This window comes from Cygnus olor, chromosome 7 (assembly GCF_009769625.2).
Source record: "Cygnus olor isolate bCygOlo1 chromosome 7, bCygOlo1.pri.v2, whole genome shotgun sequence".
NCBI classification, from domain to species: Eukaryota; Metazoa; Chordata; class Aves; order Anseriformes; family Anatidae; genus Cygnus; species Cygnus olor.
The window spans coordinates 24,439,421-24,462,453 of NC_049175.1; the positions used below are offsets into that span (position 1 = coordinate 24,439,421).

General features: G+C 45.4%; 1 protein-coding gene and 1 long non-coding RNA gene across 4 annotated transcripts in view; both read left to right on the forward strand.

Annotated features, from left to right (window-relative positions):
* Positions 1-23,033, forward strand: part of SUFU (SUFU negative regulator of hedgehog signaling) — an 84,314-nt gene that overhangs the window by 14,988 nt on the left and 46,293 nt on the right. For both annotated transcript variants that reach the window (XM_040564542.1, XM_040564543.1), the window contains exon 3: positions 7,804-7,940. In XM_040564542.1, coding sequence (XP_040420476.1) covers positions 7,804-7,940 — 137 coding nt within the window. The remainder of the gene's footprint in view (positions 1-7,803; positions 7,941-23,033) is intronic.
* Positions 11,084-21,621, forward strand: LOC121073553. 2 transcript variants are annotated; one of them, XR_005821786.1, is made up of 2 exons: positions 11,084-16,772; positions 18,365-21,621. It is a non-coding gene; the product is annotated as an uncharacterized LOC121073553 (long non-coding RNA). The 2 variants fall into 2 exon arrangements; XR_005821785.1 differs by lacking the exon at positions 18,365-21,621 and adding an exon at positions 17,839-18,318.

Here is a 23,033-nt window from a genome sequence, read left to right on the forward strand (position 1 = left end):
GAGTGAAACTTCAAGTGAAGTATTTTCTTTCCCTTCTTCTCCATAGTATCATTGCTGCATGGGAGGTCAGTGAAGCAGGGCTCTGTTTTCGTACTGGCCAGTAGCACAAATTCACAAATTTCACTCGGGTCCATCTGAATGGGAGTTTTCTGAGGGGATCCTACGTGAGCGTTTCAGCAAGCTGAGAAACCTGCCTCCAGAGCTCTCCACAGAGCTGCGGAGGAAGTGCCTCTGCATCTGTTTGGATTTAGATGTTGGACTAATTCTCTAAAAACAATTTCTGTTGCTGTTTCTAGAAAGGTTTTCCATTTGGTTGATGGCAAACACATTTGATGCGACGTACTGCAGGAGCGAGCTTTCAGCAGCAGTTTCGGGCCCAGCCATAGGCGGGTGTCTCGAGCGCTGCGTGTCACTGTCACCCCGATTTTACTTTGTCAGAAATCTTTAAGCATGTGTTCTTTTTGCATTCGTAATTTTCCCTGCTTGTTTATGAAGCATTTTTTTAAATAAACCAGGGTAGAAGTGAGTCCGGTAAGACTTTCTGTGTGCGGGTTCGGGGCAGTGAGAGCTCGTGGAATTTCCTGCCGGGCGCTCTGAAGAGATAACCATCTGACGGCCAGATAACCGCTCCCTGCTCTGTCAGATGTTTTTATGTTTTTCGTCAAAATTGATGCTTTTCTCAATGCCAAGAGACAATCCAGGAGATTATGCGAGTAAGCAGGTGCGTTTTAGCTGAAACAACTTTTCTGGAGAGCGTTTTAAGCCTTTCGTGTAGGGAGGCTGCTGCGCTTATTTTCATACGAAATTTCTATAGCAGAGCATCTCAGCGTGCCGTCAGGGCTCTCAAATGAGCCTTCTACATTGTTTGACAGCTGCACTAAAAACAACCATTTCCTGTTGGGCAAGATGCTGGAAGTACGAGGTAGGGTCACTTTAATTTATTTTTTTTTTCCATTAACTTCTGGAATCTGCGAATGATTTGCTTGTAGGGGTAGGACATGGTGTGAGGCGCCTGGAGCCTGAACGCAGAAGACTGGCTCGGAGTAAACTTGTTTGGGGCACATCGGCTCTTGCCCAATATCCTGCCCTGGAGATGGAGACAGGGAGGTGTTAAACTCAGACGGCCCTGCCAGCCTGCTCAGTGCTTTTCCATGGTTTTTAGCCAGGGGACCACCCTTTGTGTGACTTGTTTGCAACCAGATGGGAGCAGCGAGAGGGAAATGGCGCACATCTTGAGTTTTCTCAGGGAGGACCGGTGAAGTCTGTCAGGTCAGCTTGCCTGTCAGTTAAGTGCCCCGATGCTTTTTGCTACAGCAGTCCTCCGTGTTGCTAATAGTAGTATCCTTTCTAGCTAATAGCCCCCTGGGATGGTTACTAGCTGCGCAGTCTTCAAACCAGAGTGAAACCTGGGCCTTGCAGTACTTTGGTCTCGCCAAGCGGAGTTGTGGCTCTGCTCGTCAGCTTGGCTTTAATTGACTTCTTGAACTAATCAGGTGTCCCGGTACTGCTGCTGGGAGCTATGGATTAACAATTACTGGCGCTTCTTTTTTTGAGGCAGAATTAAGAGTGCCTTGTGATGGAAATAACAGCAGCTCTTACTGCTGCCAGAGCTGGAAATGTAGCGATGCTGTATTTTGCAGCCTTCAAAACATCAGAGTGGCTCACAAACAGCAGAGCAGGAAGCTTTGTCTTTGTGGAAGACACGAAGAAATGCAATTAAGGAGTCGAAGCAAAAGGCAGCGTAAGCAATTTCACAAAAGTAGCAGTGACGGAGCTGAAAGCAGGAGCTGGGGTAAGTCAGCGTGGTGCTCTGCGAGCCTGCCCTCGCTTTGCTTCCAGAAGAAACCCATTTCATCTCACTGTGGTTGCTGGTAGTGGAGCTGTAACTCCTGAAAGTGCACTCCTAACTATTCTCCAGTACCCTGAAAGAGCGTTCTTGTTGTTCCCTGGCTGAAATAAATGTAGTGAATGAAGGGCCAGCATTTCCCTACGTAAACTCCCATTTTCGGGGATTGGTACATCTAATATATTTATATACACATACTCTTCAACTCTCAAAAAATAAACACCTAGTACACTCTGCTCCTTGTCCAGTGCTGCAGAGCTTTTAACAGCAGACATTGAGAAATACTGCCATTTTACACGGCAACAAAGCAAATCTTTTCTTGTTCCATGCAAAAGTTTGAAAGAAAATGCTTTGGCAAATTGCTTTGATTTAAACTGAAAAGCCTCTGGTTTTTAGAGCTGCTTTTAAAGCAAAAGGCTAGTTTGGCTTTTGATCCTCTTAAGCTGGGTTATTTGATGTGAAAAACGCCCTTGGTACTCTGCTGCAGAGGGGAGCAGCCTTTCAGCTCTCTGTGTGTGGCTTCAGGAGAGGGCTGGCAGCGCGCGGGGTGGTGGGGGGCTCACGGAGCCTGCCTGCACGGCTCTGTAAATAAAGGGGCCTCTATTTCTTTGGATTCTTTTGCTGGAACTAAATATCACGATCGGTGAAACTCTTACCTCATTAAAGGAACAAGCCAGACGTCTTCAGCCTATGTGCAGTGCTGCAATGTGGTCTGTCCTGCTGAGTTGATTTGCTGAGCAGATAAAGAGTTTTAAGCCGAAGAATGGCGTGTAATATATGACCTTGGCTTTCAAACGGTTTGTTTTTGTTCATGCGACAAAATAAGGTTTTGATATTAAATATAGGGTTGGATTTGACTTGGCAGATACCAGAGCCTTCCATTACTGCTGTAGCCATAATATAAAACTATCTGATGTGTGCCAGTGGGCACGCAGCAAGCCAAGAATTTCTCCATCGATGTTTGTTTTTGTGAAAACTTACCCGGCTGCTTCAGAATTGGGTTGGCTGCAAAGGTGATGCCCTCTCTTGTCGGAGGGGGCAAAGAATTGGCAGGCAGAACACCCTCCGTGCTGCCTCTTTGTAGTTAGTATCTCGAGTGCTTGGGCAAAATGAGGATTTTTTTTTTTCTTAGTGTTTTGGGGGTGTTCAGAGAAAAATCGCTCAATCAAAAGTGCAGAGTTCAGCAGAAACAAGGCATAAACCAAACTATGTGAAATATTCAGATCTGTTAGTACAGAAACTTAATGCTGTGTTGCAACTTTCAGTTTATGTACCTGGGGCTATGTGTGGATACAAAACGTGCATTTTGAGGGCTCCTTCTCGCACACGCGCTGTCAGCACGTTGGTTGGGTTGGCGCTGTCGTCTTCCTGTAGAGCTGAGGCACTCCTGGACTATTGTAACTGTGTTGAACGATAACTTAAAAAAAATAAAAAAGGAAAAGCCATGCAAACTAAGAAACGAACACCAAAGAGCTGAAATCTTGCCTCTGTGGAACAAAAGGCATGTAATAAAGGTATTACCTTGACAGTTTACACAGGAGCCAGGGTCAGGCTAATCCACAAACAGCACGGGTGCTTTGCAGTGCTGGTGCAGGCAGCACGGAGCTTCAGCGATGGGTATGGGAAGGGCCCTGAGCACAGCTCCCCACAGCTACCTTGGGTGTGCTTAGCAGGACTCCTGGAGAGTGCTTGATTTGCAGGACTGTGTGTTCAAAGCCACCATGCACATCGGGTAGGAGGAGGTAGAATTGCTTTTTGGGTTATCCTCACCGCTCTCCACCCCATTTTCTGTGGCTACGAGGCTTATTCAAGTCTGTACCTTCTGGAACGTTGTTCTTTTTAGCTTGTTGGTTGATGGAGGCCAGCTTGAGGATGCTCCAGTGATTGATTTTCCTGGAAGCTTTGTGAAAAGTGGGAGCCTGGAGGAAGGAGTTTGAAGGTGTGAAGGTGCTCTGCAAGGTGTGATACCCTTTTGGCTGGTTCCTTAGCAGCCTGCGTGTCACTGAGACACCCTGCAAACGGCAGCGACGTGCCCTGCGAGGAGGAGGCTGCCCTGGGAATCCCATGTTATGGCACGTCTTGCTATTCATTAACTCATTTTGGGGGAGTCACTCATGATTAGTTCCCCGATTGTGGGTGGGCTGCTTGTCTGGGATAAGTGCATCTTTTGTATTGTTGCTAAGGTTTGAACCAAAATGAAAACAGGTGATTTGGGGGGAATGAGTGGCTGCTTACTGCCCAGATACAACGAACAGTCTTTTTACCTTTGTGTGGGATCAAAACCATTTACTTGGTCTTCCACTCCTACATGGAGGAGCAGTTGACATGTCTAGCAGTCTTGAGCTTCTAATGGGGCAAACTGAGACCTGAGGCTGGTAGAAAATCCACGATTCTGAATTCCTGCCATAGTCTTGTCTCAACTTCTAGTGATTTCAGGATTTATTCCTGGCTACTCGCTGATTGAAATGAGCGTCTGTGAGGAAAGGCAGCCTGAGAGTCAGTGTTTGAGCATAAAATTCACTTCATACATCGTGTAGCTGGATCCCTGGATTGAAGGATTTATGGGCGATTGTTCATTGAGAGAAATTTTATGGCAGCTGTTGAAACTATTTTTGACTTATTTTCAAATACAAGACTTTCTTGGAAGAATAAAAGTAAAAGCTTTGGCAAAAATGCTGACTGAAAATGGCTATCCTAATTACATTCTGAAGATTAATAATTCTTTCTTTCTGTGGAAGACCTGTCTGAATTAAACAAATGCTTTGGTAAACCATCAAGCTTTTAAAGTCACGCGTCACAATTTCTTCAAAAACAAACAACCAATCTAAAATTAAGTGAGCTCAGATCAAAGACTTTATCAACCGAAACCTTTGAACAGCTGTACAGTACAGGTGAATTGCGTGTATTTAAAGTTTTGTTCTCACAAAGCAGCGTCTTTTCAGCAATCTGTGTCCATTAACTATTCTAAAACATCTTAAATATAATCTTTAAATACAAATATCTTACAAAATAGGATTTTTTTGAAAACTCACAGCTACCTTAAAAAGTTGAGAATTATAAGCATTGCACGCTATTGTATTTTTGAGTGTTTTTTGATGGTTATGCATCTTCTGGTACTCTAGAGATTTTTTTAACATCTTAGAAGGGAAGTAACTTGCTGTTCCTTTATTTATCTTTTATTCTATATATTTTCGAGCAATTCTCTGAGGAGCTCCTTTATTACCGTACAAAAAAATAATGTGAGTAACATTGCCTGTCGGTTTTTACCACTTTGCAACCACTGGCGTGTTGCAGGCCAGCATTGTTCTCCTAACTGCTCATCTTGCTTTAAATTTGTTGGAAACCCACCTGAACACTTCTGTTACTCGGTAACCTGCTTACGGATCAATAGAAAGCACGTGTGGTCTTCTGTTAAACAGTTATTTCTGTTTATCCCCTGAAGCATGGAGATCTGTGAAGTTCAGTTAAAAAAAAAAAAAAAAAGATGCAACCCACAACCTAAACTCTAGCTTAATGCATATTAAAAATAAGTGTTGCTTCAAAACCTGCCTTGAAAGGAGGAAATTCAATAGGGAGCCATCTTACTTTCCAAAAATTTTAACTGTGTAAGCTCAGCTTGAAGGCTTCTTGTTAACTTTGATCCTTTTTAAAATTGACCCGTTCATAATGCGTCTTAGTTTCTGGTGAATGCTTTTTCCTGGAATCAGTCCTTGAAAACTACCCACTTTGAAGCATTTTTGTTTCTCCCTCTAAGAAATACTTCTGTTTTTCTTTTGCTAACTGATACGTGAAACTAATAAAACACTACGGGGTGCCGAATGTCCAAAGTACAGCTTTGAATTTATGAGCCTACCGCCATCCTGTACCAATCTTTTTGGTAGACCTGCATGCATGATCGCAGAATACAGGTCTCACTGCACATCCAAACTCCACTCCACGATCACGGGCTCTCTGGTTATTCAGTAAGCTCTTGCTTTGTTGAAGAACCAAGTGTAATTATTTGGTTTGTTGCTTAAAGGTACGTTTGTTTCCTGAAAGAGGCTTTATACGTACCGGCTGACCTCTATGAAATTGCATTGTCCGCTGCATTCATGGAGCATTTGCTTCTGTAGTACATAATGCTCAAATTCTTTGTTGAGGATGACATGGAGAGAAACGGAAACGTACACTTATATTTTTAACCAAATGAGTTAAGTATTTATTTGCTGTATTGTTTGCTCACCTTTCTATCGCAGATGTCTGACTTTCGCTACCTGTCCTCTTGTTTTCAGTCAGAGCTGTTCGTAGTTTGGTTTTCTCCTTGAGTTCATTTCTTAACTATTTTCCTTATGTTACCTGCAAGTCCATCACAAACTTTCCTTGAAGAATCCTCAAATAAAAGTTACATTAAATCTGGAAGGAGTTGCACTGATGCTTAAATTTGATCAATTTTAGCAGTTTACGTTAGTCAGGGTTGCTGAAAAGCATGTCTGCTTCAAACAAGCTCCTTACTGTTGGAACAGTCCACCCAGCACTTGGAACTGCTCATGGCACTGCTAGCGATCTGTGTTTTTCAAATGGAAAGTGCTCTCATCACTTTTCTGACAGCTCCGCTTGGCTCTTTTTAGTAGAAGCTCAATGTTAACACTTTGTGCATTATATCTTTCACGTGTGTCAGCAGGGCACCAGCATCCAAAACATGCACAAAGTTTCTCCAGAGAATTTGCCAATGGCTGGAGGAGGAGATTTGAGTTTGCAGAATCATGGAAGCTTTCATAAACCAGAATCAAGTGTCTTTATGCTCAGTATAAATCCTTTTTTTTTTTTTTCTTACGTTTGCCTTCTTGCAACAGCTACAACAAATGAGTGAGGGATGTGATGGCAGTGGTAGAAAGGAAACTGGTGTCCCCAACTTGCTTTCAAGTTTGTGAGCCTAAATGTTTGTTCATGAGGTTTTTCAGAGATTAAATGTGACAGTTTTAGCTATTGGGGACTTGGAACAGGAACTTTCCTGTATGGGGCTGTGTAAAATGCAGGATTCCTATGGACTAGTTTTGTTGAAGTAGAGTAGTATGGGGCATCCTTTATTTGTTCCTTTTTGTAATATCCCTGGTGCTTCTAATATGACTTTATTCTCCTAGGTAGACCTTATTAGACCAAACCAAATAAAATAAGTTAACACCTATCTCTGTCAAACTGGGAAAATGGTCAAACATCCTGAGTCATGAGCTGTAGTTGTCATATTCAATGTTCTTCCTCTGTGTGTATGAGGATAGCCTCATAAATTCAAAGCTGTACTTTGTGCATTCATACATTTTGTATGTTACATACAAAGCTGTACTTTGTACATACATTTTTTTGTCCCACCATATATATTGGTGCAAAATAAGAATTTCTGTGTTGTGTGAAAGATGATTAAATTTCTGCCTGCATCCTCTCCATTCCTTCCCTGTTGTCCATCAGCAGCGCAGAAACTGCGTGCCATACATCAGAACAAGTTAGTGTTTCAACTCAGAAGCCTACTACACAGTACTTAAGGTTATATTCCACTTTTGAATGTACAGAAATTTGAGTCCACAAGAGTTGAATAACATTTCCTGTTGGGTACTTTCTTTGGTGTTTCCATTTAAGCAAATATAGTTAGGGCAGCTATCACTGCAAAACTTGCAAGTTTATTTTAAAAACAAACTCAGGCTGCTGAAGATCACATTGGTGCCCTAGAAGAAGTCGTGATTCCAAGACTGCATTATTCTGACTGAGAACTGTACTATGATGGTTATCTTTGAAATTGTATTATGTCAGTTAACATAACAATGTTATGCCATTTGAGCTAGTGTAGACCAAAGCAAGAGAATTTCTAAACTTATATTTTCTGTGAGAACACTCTGCTTTTCTCTGTAGTGCTGATTCTGAAGATACTGAAGCCTGTTCTCTTTACAAGAAGCATGTTGTGACTTTTCCTTTTTCATTCCCTCCAGGTTTACGGGAACAGATGGACCAAGTGGTTTCGGATTTGAGTTGACATTTCGACTAAAGAGAGAAACGGGAGAGTCGGCACCACCTACCTGGCCAGCAGAATTAATGCAAGGCTTAGCCAGATACGTCTTCCAGTCAGGTACTGCAGGATTAGATACGTTACCTCGCTTTTTGCTGCTTTCATTCCACATCTGTTACATGGTGTTACACTTGAGTCATAGGTGCTCAATCATATCTTAGGACTTTTCTCTGCGTGAGAACATTTGACCAAAAAAGTGGGTATCTTCCACCAACCCCGCTGCTGGGGAGAAAACCCAGCTGCTGTTTACATAACTCCAAATCACGAGTATCAAGAAGCTGAAGGTACAGAACGGTCAGCAACTATAGGAAGCCTGCCAGTGCCTATTTGTTGCTTTCTCACGTTGTTGGTTTCAGCTCTTTCTGGGTGAGAGGAGATGATGAGATGTAAGAATCTCATTTGCTTGTCCTGAAATGGCTGAGGAGCACGCGTCTGATAAGGCCTCGCTTCTCAGCAGAAGGGCTGTAACTTCCAAAACGGTTGCAGTTCCTTCGCAAGTAAATTTCTTCCAGTCCTCTGTGTAATTCAGCAGCAGCAGTGTGTGTAAACAAACAGATGAAAAAGACATAAGTTGTAAGAGATGCCAAGGCTGGGAGGGCTAAAGAATTGACAGTTGGGAATCATCAGTGCTTGTGGAGACTTACCAGAAGGTTGAGAACCATCCAACTTTTTTGCACTACTCTTCCTGGATTTCATTGTACTAGTAGATTGAATATTAGCTTGTTTTGTGAGCACGTGAAGATCTGTGGAGTGACTGAGTGCATTGCATAATTGAAAAGCACCCTTTACCATCACAAGATCTGAATGAGAGTAATTGAAGAATTTATTTTTTTTTAACTAGTTTGGGATCCTTTACAGGTAAAGTACCTTCCAAATCAATGATTATTGAATTTGTAACATTTGGTACTTGCTCTGTTAGTTAATAAATTGCTCAGTAACTTCTGATTCTGCTGCTGGTTTTCAGTCGGATTGGCTGACTGTCAAAAGGGAAAGGTCCACGTGAAAATAGGATTGCTCTGGTAATTTGTCACAAATCGTTGAGGCAGTGGTAACTCAGAGTATTTTTCCCAAGTACTGACGGACAGAGACCAATGCCAGCATAGATTATTGCTTGTCTTCATATTGGAAGTGTATCTGGTTGCAGTTTGAAATGACATAAGCATTTCTGTAACCTTTGCTGTGCAGTTATCTACCCCAGTTGCCATCCAAATTTGGGTTCAACTGTAATCTTTTCTATCTTGATTCTTTGGTACTCTTAAGCATCTGAATCCACATGACTTTCACAGTTTTTGTAACCATTTGAGGTTCCCATCCTGCTTGAATTGTACAGTACAGCAGCTTTTTAGTACTAACTGTGCAGTGGTGAATTCATACTCACGTATTTCTATGTATTGCAGGATATGCAAAAAAGCATCTGGCTGTAATGTCTCCCTCTTAGGTATAACATACAACATGTTATATGTTAAATTATATTACATTTAAGACCCTTTTTGTAGCCTTTCACATTTTCTAGTCTGGTGTAGTCTCTTTGCAACAGTAATTTCAGTGCCTTGTATTTGCATGTTAAGCAACCTCTCCTAGAGCAGTTGCTTGTCTAACCCTTTCCATGAGTAAGGGGATGAGTGCAGAGTGAAATGTGGTTCGGTAGGACAAAATTCAGGACAGAATTCTCAGACTCAGCTGGTACTGAGGGCAGAGACTCCCCTTGCTCGTACAACAGCCCAAGAATGGGTCTTCCTGGCACTTTCTGTTTCATAATGTTACCAAGCCATTGATTGCGTGCAAGTGTCAATGAGCTGTTTAGAAGAGTTTTGCTAACCAAAGGATTGTTCTGCTGGAAGATTTCTCAAGTTTCCTGCAGTAATGCAGTCTCGTCTGTCTGACCTCAAAGTAAACAAACTGTTTTTAGACTGGAAAGAGCAGTTGTACCCATGCATATCAGTCTCTGACGTGAACTTCTGAGGGCCTTCAGTATTATCTACTGCTTATCCGTGCTGGTTTTGACTTTCTATCTACCATGACTCTTTAAAGGCACTGCTCAAATATGCTTTAATGGATTGTAGCCTCTGGGTGTTTAGTTCTCAATTTACATTATTAAAAAATCCCGTGGATGAATCATAAATCGACTTCTTTGAATATGAAATTGAATATGAGCCAAGAGCATACAACAGGCAAACCACATACTGGGTTACATTAAGAAGAGCATGACCAGCAGATTGAGGGAAGTTATTGCCTCTTCTACTTGGCACTGGGAAAGCCTCACTTAAAAAGCTGTGTCTGGCTTTGGGCCTCACAGTTTGAGGGACTGAGAAACCAGAGAGGGTCCAGTAGGCCCAAGGCTGTCGGGGCAAGAAGAGCACATGAACTAGGAGGAGAGTTGGAGGAAGAAGGGCTGCGTTGTTTATGCAGAGAAGGTGAAGGGCGATCTAACGGGAGCTGACAGCTGTTGGAGGGGTAGGTTGAAGACTGAGGGGTCAAGACTGAGGAGTCAAGCCCTAGAAAATACAGCGATGAGGCTACAGCTCTGTGTCGTAGTATGGGAAGTTCTGCGATACCTCCTCTTCGAGAGGAGGCTTGGTGAGAGACCTCCAGAGGCCCCCTAATCCAACTCTTCTGTGACTTTTCATACAGCTTCATGCCCTTCAGCAAGCAGCTGTGTGCTCTTGCCAAGCATTACCCTTCCCCTGTGTAAAAGGAAATTGTATGCTGTTGAGGCAAGTGATTAGGCTCTAGTTTTATTTTAGTACAAATTTGTTTACCATTTGCCTCTTTTGAATAAGGACTTTCTCACTTAGGCTTAAATCTTCTAGCTAGTCATAGATGTCAGGTTAATCCTGGCAAGATGATGAATTTAAAAGCAAGACCTGGGATGCAGCAGACTATTCATGTTCCTTCTGAAACCCATTCGGCGTTGGGCAGGGTGTGGCACTCCGGCATTGTTTTATGTGCTGAAAGGTTCCTTTTTGCTCAAGTTCTTCTGACTGTGCAATTTGGAGCATTTGTCAGATGCAACAATACCTTATTGTTGCCCTGCTCAGTTGTTTAAAAATCTGCGGTGTCTCTCTAATACTTTAAAATAGCTTTAAAAATATTTGATGAACCAAGACAACTTGAGTAATGCTTCTTAATCCACTCCAAACAAGAAGCAAGGAAAAAAAATAAAACTGGCAGAAACTTTCTGGGTAGGCTCCAGGCACTTTGGCATGTCAAAGGATTGTTTACTTTGAAAGCTATGCTAAGAGCTAAATTCTTATCTCTTGAGCAACAAGCCAACTTCTTGGTTATCATAGATGTGCTTTGCTGGGTCCAGTTGAAGCTGTTGCGAGAGTAAGATGTAGTTGTGCTCCTGCTGAGCCTGAGCATTTTCAGATGGTGCTGATTGAGTTGAAGAGTCATCTAGCAGCTACTGCTGTCCTAAATATTACTTCTGTGTATTGGAATTTCAAAACACATCTCGTTGCAGGTGATGTATTTTTGTAACAAACGCTTTTAGGCAAATGAATGTTGTTTGGTTGTTCACGTCTCTCCTGCACTGTGGCTGTAGTTTAGAAAAGCTGTCTTCCACGTTGAATTTCAAACCTCTTTGAGCCTTGGCTTCCCTGTTCACTGTAACAAACTCTTGATGCTTTGTGCTTTTGATTAAATAGCACTATTTCCCCTCTTTCAAGAAAACTAGGTTTACAAGTCTTAAAAAGTTGTATTTGTGGCTTTATCTGTTCTTAATTTTATCACTGTTTGACCATGACCACAAATTCCAACTCTGTTATTTTTAGTTTGGAAAAAAAAAAAAAAAAACACCAATCCCCCTAACCTTGAAAATGAAACCGCACAATTCAGTGACCTTAACTTTTCATGGTTCACAAGTATGCTGGGAATATCTGGTGGTAGAACAAATGTATACTTGAATTCAAATGGAGAAAGAAATGCTCTTCCTATGGAAAGTTTATTCAGGACTTGTTATGATTAACTCTTTACGTATTGCAGTATTACTCTGCTTGGTTAGTATAGAGTGGCTGTGGGTTGTGTTTTCCTGAAATTAAAATCTGCAATTTTTTTTCTCTCTACAGTGAAGTTAGGTTGTTTTCAAGGGCATACCTGATATACTTCATGAGGGCAATCTATTCATGTAGATGGAAACAAATGCATTGTTTTTGCTGCTTCTATGTTGCTTGGCCTGAAAGAGAAACCTCCAGCTGTAAGTACAGATTTGGAGAAGTTGTTAGAAAAACTTGTCATGCATAGTGCCTAACGATAACAATATAACATATATTATTGTTGTATTCTCCACAACGGATGTCTGTAGTAGGGAACCATCTAGTGAAACTAGCTTTAAAAATACTAAGATAGCCCTCCATGAATTTGTCCAAGGATTGCAGGTTGGCTGAGCTTGATAACTTTTACCCCAGAACACATCAATGTGTGCAGTCTGAGCCTCTGCAATTACAGGGGATGCAACTCTCCAGCAGGCTGGAAAATGGCAAATGCTGTCCTTTACATTGTCCTTAAAAAAAAAAAAAAAAAAAAGCATGAGGTTTATAATCAGTCGATGTTTGGCACCTAAGCAACTATTAGCAAACTAGCAAACCATCTAGAAGGCGTCCAGGGAATAATGGAAGTTCCAGCATGGATTTATCAAGAGTAAAACAGAACAAACTAGTTTAATTCTATGACAAAGTAATAGGCACTATAGAAAGCAGTGACTTTGTTATCTTGATACTAGTGAGACTCTGGACATTGTCTCATATAGCAGGTATGTGAGCAAGCTGAGGAAATATGATCTTGATAAAAACTGAAGAAAGGGATGCAATACTGATTGGATATCTCGACTTGAATAGTTGTCAATGTGTTGTCATCAGCTGCAGAAGACGGGTAGAACTGAGATTCCTCTGAAATCTGTCCTAGGGTTGATGCAATTTGGGATTGACTGGGATGATGAAATGCAGAATATCCTGACAAAACTTGCAGACTCAGCAAAGCACTATGGCACATCGGGCTGGAGTTCAGAACAGCCTTTTGCAAATTGCGGAGATGGTCTGAAATGCCTGTGTGTGCAGGAAGGGTCAGTATGGTGCAAGAAGAGCAAGTTCCTGTGCTTATTCAGGAGTAATCCAATGCACAAGTACTGGCTGGGGAAAGACGGGTAAAGGCAGCAGTCCTGAAAGGAAAAGAAAAAGATTCAGAGTTGGTTTCACCAGTGAGCTATACCTAAACCGACACTCTTAGCTCTGAGAGGGAAGCAGAATTGTTCAGGTGTGTGTGTGTGTGTGTGTGTGTATATATACATATACATATATATATAATATATATGGAACTGTTGTATGTGTTGCATGCGGTGCAGTCATATGCTGCTGGCAACAACTTGAGGGGAAAGAGAGAGCATTGTGTCCAGTTTTGGGCAAAAGACTTCAAGTCAGTTGGAAAAATTCTGGAGGAGAGCAAAAGAATGACCCAAAGGTCCAGAAAATATGACCTGTGGAGGAATGATTGAAAGAATTACGTTTGTTTAGTCTAGGGAGGAGAAGATGAAGGGAAGATGTGAGAACAGTCTTCAAATATGCAAAAGGTTGCTATAGGGGATAAAGTAATATGAGAGGCCCATCACTACTTAAACTTCTATAAGGTAAGCCTAGAGTTTGTCATTAGGTGAAATTTTCTAATAACAAGTGCAGTGAAGCACTGAAATAATTCTGAATTCCACATTGCTCCATGCCTTTGAGAGTTAAGTTGAACTATTCTTCATGTATGTTTGTCAGGAAGAGTTGATTCTTCCTTTTGGTGGGAGCAGAGGGGGAACCTTCTGAGTCCCCTTTATTATCAGTGTCTTAACAATTAGATGTCCTCTTCAAGTCTTTTATACGTGATCTTGTTCCATAAACACATAACTTACCTTTTTTCTTAGTTTCCTGATTACTAGTGCACTAAAAGATTTAAATGTGAGTTTTGAAGTCTCAGCCAATTTAAAAGTCAAATCCTAATATTTAACCTTTGACGAGTCAGTAGTAGGAAGTTGCTTGTGTTTTGGCGACTGCAAAGCAGTAGCAACAAAACCTACAAGCAAAGAAAGTAAGCATGCAAGATGCAGTTTCTGGTGGTGCTTTAATGTAGCTTTCGGCCGATCGCTTCAGGAGAAAGTTGCTTGTATGCCACAGAGACAGTTTTCAGATCTTGGATAACCCTGACTAAATCATTCCCTAGCAAAGTGCATTACACCTGTGAAAAGTGTATTGGACAGAACTGATTCCAGCAGGTACGTGATGAGTTATACGTGTTGATAGCAGTGTGTCAACACAGCACCAAATTAGCAATATTCTGTTTTTTATCCCACAGTCACCTCCGTTGGCATGTCTAGTGCCTTTGCGCTGTCACTGGGAGGGGTTCCCTTTCCAAAGGATTAAGCATGGAATGTTTTGTCCTCTATTTATGCAAAACCTATAGGAACTCAGTATTTCCTGCCTATGTCATTATAGGGCTGAATCAGTTTGAGAGTTACACCAGCTCTGTGTGCCTCAGTTTATCCTCTGGTAAGTGAAGATGCTAAGAGTTGTAAGGACTGCAGGTGAAGAAGATGCTTTCTTCTTATTCAGCAATTTTCATCTGATTCAAGTTAGTTTAATCTGAGCCGCAGAGGCCCAGTGCAGTTGACAGGCAGTATAACTTCTGCACTGAAAATGAGACTCAGTGGGATTAAGTGATTTGGCTGAGGTTGCAGACCTGAGGCCATTAAGCTAGCGAACGCTTTGACACCTGTTGCCCTTGCTTAACCACTAGACCTCATCTTCAGATCCTCTGGAGTTTAGAAAGCCTCAATGTGGTAGCCTCAATGACTCTTTCCTTGCTGACATGTTTTCAAACACTCTTGACACTGGCCAATTTCTGTGTGTAAAAAGAAAAGAAAACAAAACAAACGCCCAGCTTCCTTGAATACAAATGAGGCTTGTCCAGCTTGTTGGTAAAACAGTGTTTATTTCTCCCTAATAGGGTGACTAAAGCCAAATAAAATCTTCCAGTATTTCATAGACTTTTTTTTTCCCCTGACTGTGCCTTTATTTTTATTTTTTTTAATCCCAGGCTGATTTATTGTTCTCTTCTGGTTGCTATGGCTCTGTAAAATATATATTTTTCTATCATCTGTTTGTAATATTGACCGGTTTCCAGTATAGAGCTGCCCTGGCTCCTCTCTAGTATTCCAGGATTTTAGATTAAAAATGGGGGGGATTAACTGTGTTTTTGAGCTCCACAAAGAAGTATAAATCAAGCTTAATTTCAACAGAACCTGTGGTGTAGTGAACTCGGTGCAAACACTGGAAGTGTGGCTCGGTGCAGTTTGTAAGGCAGCGCCGGGCCCGTCCTTTGCCGTAGGTGAGTAGGATTCGACCGAGCGCGCGGGCTGCGTGCCTCGAGCCTGTAAAGGGGTATGGAAACATGAAGTCACTGGTTCCAATTTAACCCAAGCTTGTCGCGGCCAAAAGCTCTCATCATCTGATAGTTATTCAGTGGTCCATGAGAAATCGGTTGGGTTTTAGCCTAATTCCTCTTCGACGTTTCCCATAAAACAAGCTGTTCTGCGAGCACCGGCGCGCACCAAGCCTGGTCCTTTACATCTGCGCGTCCCTGCACCGCCGCAATAAATCCGTCTCTCCCTGCTCGTGAGCTCACCTCCCCGATATTTCTCATTCCCCCATCTTCTAAGGCGGCCGTGTCACGTCCCCTAGCTTCCAGCTGGGAAGTACGTGCCGTGGCTGGTACCGAGCCCCGTGCTGGCTGCTGAAACCAGCCGGCTCCTCGTGCGCGGGGCGGTCAGCGGACGTGCCGGGCATGACAGGCGGCTGCCGAGCTCGTGCTGCGGCCGTGCTCGGTGCGGTGCAGGCTGCCCAGCTCCCGGAGCTGGCTGCGGGCTCAGAACCTGCTGGGAGGGAACTGCCAAGCAATACTGATGTAAATTGCCTCCCTCCTGGTAGGGATGGTGGCAAAGCGCTGGTCACGGATGGACCCGGCTCTTCTTTGCTGCTCTAGACGCAAGTAAAGCTTATGGAGTAGTCCGGAGAAGCGGCTGTCTCCAAAGCTGCTGATCAGCCACAAAATGCTGAAGAGACCTCCTGGAAAATGGTTTTATCAACAGACACGGTGACGCTAAGAGGAGACGTTCTGTAAGACTACAAAAGCACATCTCTTGGAACGCTGTCCCAGGGTTGCACAGAGAGAATACCAAAGCTGGGACTGCGTTTGTTCTTCCCTTCCTGTTGCTGTCGGTGCTCGGGATGCTCAAGGGCCTTGTGGCTGGCACTGGCCGGTGGCCCTGCCCTGCCAGTAGTCAAACCACCCGACCTACAGGTCCGCTGGCTTTGCAGTGAGCACACAGGGCAGTGCTGCTTGCACGAAGCCCTTCCTTTGGCAGCCTCTGGCCTCAGCCTCTGGCCTCAGCCTGTGCTGGTAAGCCACGAAAGCTGGGGTTTGTGTCCGAGCTCTTGGAGGAGGAAAGTAAGAGTCATGGCATTTTTTCTTTGAGTGCACGTGAGGTATGGGGCAGCTGGATGCCAATCTGCTTTCCTGACATAGCAGTTCTCCGACTAGTCTTGAGCCTTCTCTCTTTTAAGTCTTTGGACTTTTTTTCTCTAATCTGCTTTGTTTTCATGTGACTGTTCTGGGTTTGGTGCAGCGGGACCCATTGAAAGTCATTAGTATTGCTCTTCTTTTCCCCTCTCAAAGAAACTGTAAGCTTCTAGCACCTTTCTGTGTTTGTTTTCTTTTAATGTCAAGGTGGTTTTGCCATCTAGCAGACTCTAGAGGAGCGTAGCAATACTGACTGCCCATGCCGTGCAGCACAGGGAGCCCTTCCCTTGGAGAGGAACAAGAGGACGGACCCCAGCACCGTGCCGGTAGCGCTGAGCACAGGTCAGCATGCATCCTGCTGCCTTCTCTAGACAAGCTTAATGCAGTTCCTTCTCTGCGCGCTTGCAGAGCTTAGTGGTGTTTGTCTTTTCGTATGTCTGTAATTCCGGGGACCTTTGAGGTCTGGTGCTTCCATTCAGGCTTGTGAGGCAGGGAAATGCTCCCAGCTCCGCTTGCAGCTGGGTGCCGAGGCACGGAGGGAGGTCGGAGGCTTGCCAGTCAGTAGAGAAAAGCTGCGCGGTGGTCAAGGCTGTGGCCGAGGCTTCCCAGGCTGTGCACTAGCACGCAGCTGGCGGTCTGTCCTTCCTCTGCACGAGTCCTGTCTAGGCTGGAGAGGTGCTTTCAGATCCCGGTAGAAAACTGGCTGAGGGCGCAGAGTTGTAAAGCAGAGCCCCAGGTGTGAATGCTGCAGAGTGTGTCCCCAGGCAGGTGGTGCGCTCGTCCTGCCCCTGTCCTCGTTGGTCCTGGCAGCATAAATGGAATTCCCTGACCTTAGACTTTTGGCTGATTAAATTTACTCGGCCTCTCTTTCTGTTCAGAGCAGGCAGGGTGCTGCCCCCCGCAGTGCTGCAGGCACCCCAGCACCAGGCTCCATCCTGCTCGCTGCCCCAGGGCACGGCCACTCCTTCAGCTGCTGATGTAGCACCTGGTGGGTAGCATCCCCCTGTCCTTTGCTCGAGAGTTGCTAGGATCTGTTCTCCAGCTGACGGGAAAGCCGCAGCAACACTCTAGCCAAGTTGGAAAAACGCTGGGCGCTTTGTCAAGAACTTGAAAGGAGGGGACCAGCACCGCTGCTGTGTGACGCTGCCTTTGGCTTTGTCAGCAATGGTGACGTGAGCCTGGACTGGGCAGGAGGCTCACCCAGCTTCCTCCTGAGCTCCAGTTAGCGGTCGGAAAGCATGACTAGGAACCTAAAACTTTCTAAGGACACCTGTACTCTCCTTTGGCTCAGGGGAGGAAAAGTCCATGGCTTATGTTGTCAGTGAGCAAGCTGTGTAATATAAATTAAAGCCTTTTCGTCTCTCCCTCCCTAACCCTGATAGAGTTTGGGCTTTATTCTCTCCTGCAGTCTGTCTGGGCTCGTGGATCAGGCTGGGCGGTTCCTGTGCCTTGTCATGGAAGTCACTATTGTCTCCGGACTTCTGGCTCTCTGCTGAGAACAGACCTGACCTTCCTGGGCCCCAAAGGCTAGGCCGACACTGAAGCACGGAGAGACTTTGTGCCAGGAGCAGAGGCACAGAAAGTCTTTGTTCCTTATAAAAGACCTGGCTGAAATAGAAGGAAAGCTGTCTTCCCTGGGCTGCTTTGCTGGTTGCATAGTATTTCTAGGCAGTAAGCGAGGGATCTCGGTGCTGCCTGAAAGAAGCAGCTTGTTTGCAGCCACTCCTGCAATTTCGATAAAGCAGGTTTAGGCCCGGTTTGAGTTGGCTAGGTTTCAGCTGGTACTGTCCCTTTTAATTCTGTCAGCCCGTGTCCTGTCCCTGCCTGGGAACTGAACTTGGCTCGTTGCTTTTCAGCTCTTCAATACAGTTCTTTCAGCTGGTTTATTTAAAAAAAAAATAAATCATCTGTCTTCTGTTTGTGCTCTGCATCAGCCCGGGTGCCCTTACGCTGCTCTCAAATGCCGTGGATGGACAGAGCAGCAGCACGTGTAAATCTGATGTATGTCGCATTTATAAATGCACAGTCATCGTAGCCTGCATGCTGCATGTGGGCTCCCCCTGGAAGAGGGATGAAGCAAACAGGCGTGGAGACGTGGAAAAAGCTGTGACCCATCTCCCTGCAAGGCTGCTGCAAGAGCCGGGGCGATGCAAGGACAGCCGGTGGGCTCTGTGCACTGGGGTGCTGGCTCCTGGCAGGTGGTTATCGTGGAATAAATCAGTTATCAGAACAGATCTAGCTTGTTTTCTGCCCCAAGGGGAGGGGAGCTGAGCTCTCTGCTGGAAGCCTTTTCTCCACCCTACCCGGAGCATCCCTGCTTTAGGAGGGTGAGGAGCACACGTGCTGGGGACCCGAGGAGCACCTCTGGCTGCTCGGGTAGGGAAGCGGGCAGAAGCTGCACGTGGTCAGCCCAGCCTGGACAAAGGCTCTGTCCCCTGTGCTGCGGGAGGAATGCAAGACAAAGGAAACGGCTCAGGGGAAGGCAGAAACTCCCCTCCTGCTGGTGTGAGGTCCTTTGGCCTCTTATTTGTGAGTCTTTGTCCCTCCCGGCCTTTTCTGGGAAGCGGAAGCAGCCACTCTAGTAGCGAAAGGCTTCTGCATCGAATAGTGCTGCCTCCTCCTATCGAGGAGCTGAAAGCCACAAAACAAGAATTGTTCTGCGGTCACAGGAGCATCCTCTCCTTCTGCCTGCGCGCGATTGTTTGGGATGCACAGAGGAGAGTGTGAAGGTTGCACACATACTGAGTAGCCTCGTAAGAAGGACTGGTTTTTCCCTTGACAGCTGCCAGCCCGTGTTAGATGATACCGCAGAGCAGAGCAGACTGAGCTGGAAGTTGGGTTCACTGTTACACATCCACCTTCTTACGCTTCCTATTGAAGATCTGTGCAGCAAGTAGTGCTCAAACTGTGCTTTCTGACTAACCCCCTCTGCTTGCGAGGACGGCAGCACGCTGAGCTCATTACAGACCATCGCCTGACAGCCTTACACGCAAAGATCCTTTGCAGCCGCCTGCTCAGCCAGGAGGCAGCAAATGGGCACAGCAGGGGAAGCGTTTTGTTCTTGGTGGGGAAGAGAAACTGGGAGAGTGCATTCGGAGGCTGCAGACAGCCCAGAGCCTGTGGAAAGCCGACTCTCCTGCTTTTTCTTTTAAAGCCAGAGCCTTAAAGGAGTCATCTCAGAACGCTTGGGATGGAGTTTCAAAAGGTACTCCACAAACAGACTGATCGTTTTGTGTTCGATCCATAAATATAGCTCTTGGACAAACTTCGTGTTTCGCTTGCACTACTGTAACGAGCTGATAGAGCTCAGCTAATATTTTACACAAATACGTTTGAATACAAAGTTCCTCTGTTTCCTACCCTTCAGCTTCCTGCTTTTGCCAGAAGTAAAACTAAAGTTTGGCCCATGCAAGCTTTAAATTCCTGAAAACTTAAAATAACCACTGAGAAATACGCCACGGTGTTCTCTAACACCTCCCATCCCTTTCCATTATAAGCCCCAGAACTAGTGGCAGGGTAACTAGATGACTTTTTTTTTAAGAGATTATGATGTGATAAATCTACAGGTGTTTTGTCCCAGTCCAACTGCCCTTTCTGTCGAGTAACTTTTGCTTAGAGAGATCCCAGTGCAGTCTTACGGTCTGCCTCTCAGACTTGGGACTTGTGAGCTGTGAAGGCTGAGCATTAAAGCTGTGTTTGACATCCCTGAGTCCGTTCAGAGGAGGATAGTCCCGTAGTTTCACTTCCAAGTTCCTTAACAGCTCTAGAATAGAAGTCTCGTAGATATTTAGGGGTGGCAAAAGCTGGCGGCAGCACGGCTGGATGGTGGTGGCAGGGTCTGGCTCCTGATAAAACAGTGCGTACGAGAGGCTGGGCTCCAGGAGGGTGCTGCCACGGTGCCTCTTGGCTGCTCCTCGCCGGCAGGAATTGCTGCAGAAACGCTGCAAGGTGCCTGCTCGGAGATCCAAATTGTGCGGCCAAAGGGGAGGCTTCATCCATGGGCTGGGACTCTCTTGCCCGGCCTAAAGCTCAGCGCTTGGCAAGTGCAGTCCTGCTCTCTGGGGGTTGCTTGGACAAGGGGGACGCAGGGAGTAAGGCGGAGGTTGTCCTGCTTGCCTGCTGGAGGATGTGAAAGCAGTCCAGCCGTGCAGCACCCAGGGAAGGTGGACCTGAGTGGTAAGGTGTAGAGGAGCGAGAGCGTGGAGAGGGGACAGTTTTGTGGGGCTGTGAAAGAGCAGCTTGCGCCCGCGTTCATTTTCTTTCTCTGCCATGCTCAGCATCGCCAGGTAAGTCCTCTCGTGCTGCCGTGCCTTCCTCCAGGTCTCCTTCCCTGTAGGTGGGTGTTGTGCAGATAAAGCAGCAGACGGGTGAGAACTGTTGGTGGAAAAGCAACTCCGGAGAGGCATCCTGCCCTCTGCAGAGGAGGTGCTGGGGGTGCCAGCTCCTGCCTCTGCTGCTGCGTGGGGCTGGAAGGAGCAGGGGCAGCACAGAGCGGGGAGAAACCGTGGGGAAGAGAGGAGACGGGGAAGGAGGTGGCTGGCGGAGAAAGCTGGAAGGAGTCAGGGAGAGGACAGGGGGCCCACGGCTCCCGGAGGGTGGGAGCGTGCCCTGGGCACGGGAGTCACTTGCTGGGAGCCTGCGTGAGAAATTCCCGGAGGCTGCAGTAATGGAAACTGCGTGCGCGCGTAGAGGTGGGCAGGGAGAGGGAGCGAGCCAGGCACGCAGATGTGCAAGGGCTGGGAAGAAACATCCTGGGAAACACAGGGGGCAGAGGAGGCCCAGAGCCACGCTGCTTGTTGCATGATAGCACTTGAGCTAACACAGCGTGCTCCCCTGCGTCACATAAGGCATCCAGGTGTCCGCGTCCTGCGTCGTGATACGAAACCCGCTATTTGTAACTCGGTCGGTGGAAGCTGAAATGCAACAAGAGGCGTTTTCCCCCGGCCCTGCTGGGCTGAAAGGCAGACGGTTGGGAGCGGTGCGTGGCGAGCAAGGAGTCCTCTTTGTTCCGCTGGGGCGGGAGGCAGGGGACGTCCCATTTCTGGCCCCTTCGTCGGGCTTTCACTCCGGGGGACTTAAAAGATCAAATAAGTTTACATACACTCGCATAAATTGATGGGATTCTTTTGAGAGGCTCGTTAATTTTCCAGAGTTAACACAAAGTTTTTATTTTCAACCTGCTGATCAATTTTAAAAAAGATCTGCATCACTCCTGTATTTTCTAAACCCCATCTTCAAACCTCAGAGGTCAAGGAGTCCTTACGGTGCTGATAATCTGTTTTCCTCCATGCTATTTTTTTTTTTTTTTTAAAGAACCTTTTGCCTAGGCCCCTTGTTTGTAAAAGCCCAATTTGAATCCCTGCAGCGGAGCTATTGTTTAATTGTACTCCGGGGATTTAATTCTTCCTCGGGCACCTCCTCCGTGCTGCATGTCTGCAGCAGGCAGCAGCCCTGTGCGAACCTGCTCCTCTTTAGGGAGCCCGGGCTGGGGCAGTTCCTGTCTCCCAGACGGGAGATACGGGGCAGCAAATCTGAACTGCTTCAGAAAACCATGGGGGAAATGCTTTTTTTTTTTTTTTTTTAATGTAGTGCAAATACGTCATGGCTCGGATTCTCCTCTTTTCTCCTATGTTCTTAAAAGGCTCAGCTTGAGCTAAAAATGAAGTTAAAAGCTAACGCTGCCAACAGGTCCCACAGACTACATCACAGTTGTTTTCCTGCTTTACCAGTCCATTTGTGTAGTCCTTTGTAGGTTGGGAAAGGAAGCAGACAGACTGAATTTAGCATTAATTTGATTATCCCTAGATTATCTTAATTTAATGTGTCTGGCAAATGAGTCAGAATAAAGTCGTTTTCTTTATAGCCTGTTTTTTTGTTTAAATTTCCGTCTGGATGATGAGTTGCCATAACAGTATTGCTTTGAGATCTTTAGATAATCTTCATATTTAGTTTTTGTATTGGTCTATTATAGCTGCATCCTTGCATGCATGGTCATAGACATTAGTAAGCTGATCAGAAATGTGTTAAGTAGCTCTGGTGAGAAGTAGAGCTAATAGGTTTCAGTGTTGGACTCTGCGTCTGCCCCTCGTTTCTCTTAATTAATTCTAGCTGTTCAGTCTGCAAAATGGTACTGAAACACAGCACCAAAACTTACTTGTGACAGATTGCCAGACTACCTTGTTTTTATAAAACAAAGCCAGACCGAATATTAAAAATGCGTTGGGGAAAATGCACTTCTATAATAAATCATACAGACTGCGCATGTGGTAATAACAGTGCAATAAATTACATTATTTCTGCAACTATCGGATAAGCTGCGTTCAATTTAAGCGTCTGGCTGCATCACTGTCGTGCTGCTCAGGAGCTCACAGGGTGCCTTTTAAACATTCCTGCCCCCGTAAGTCTGGGGCTCGAAATCCTTCCCTGCTTTGCCGTCAGATACAGAATTCCTCTGAGTTATGCTGGCTGATGTCTGTTTCTCGCTGCTTCCATTTTAGCCGAGATCTCGTGGTCGGATCCAAGCTCCTGCCCCTCGGAGCAGCAAGTTTTCCAGCCGCCGAGCGCCGCAGATAACGAAGGGCTGGCTTGCGTAAGGGATGCGGT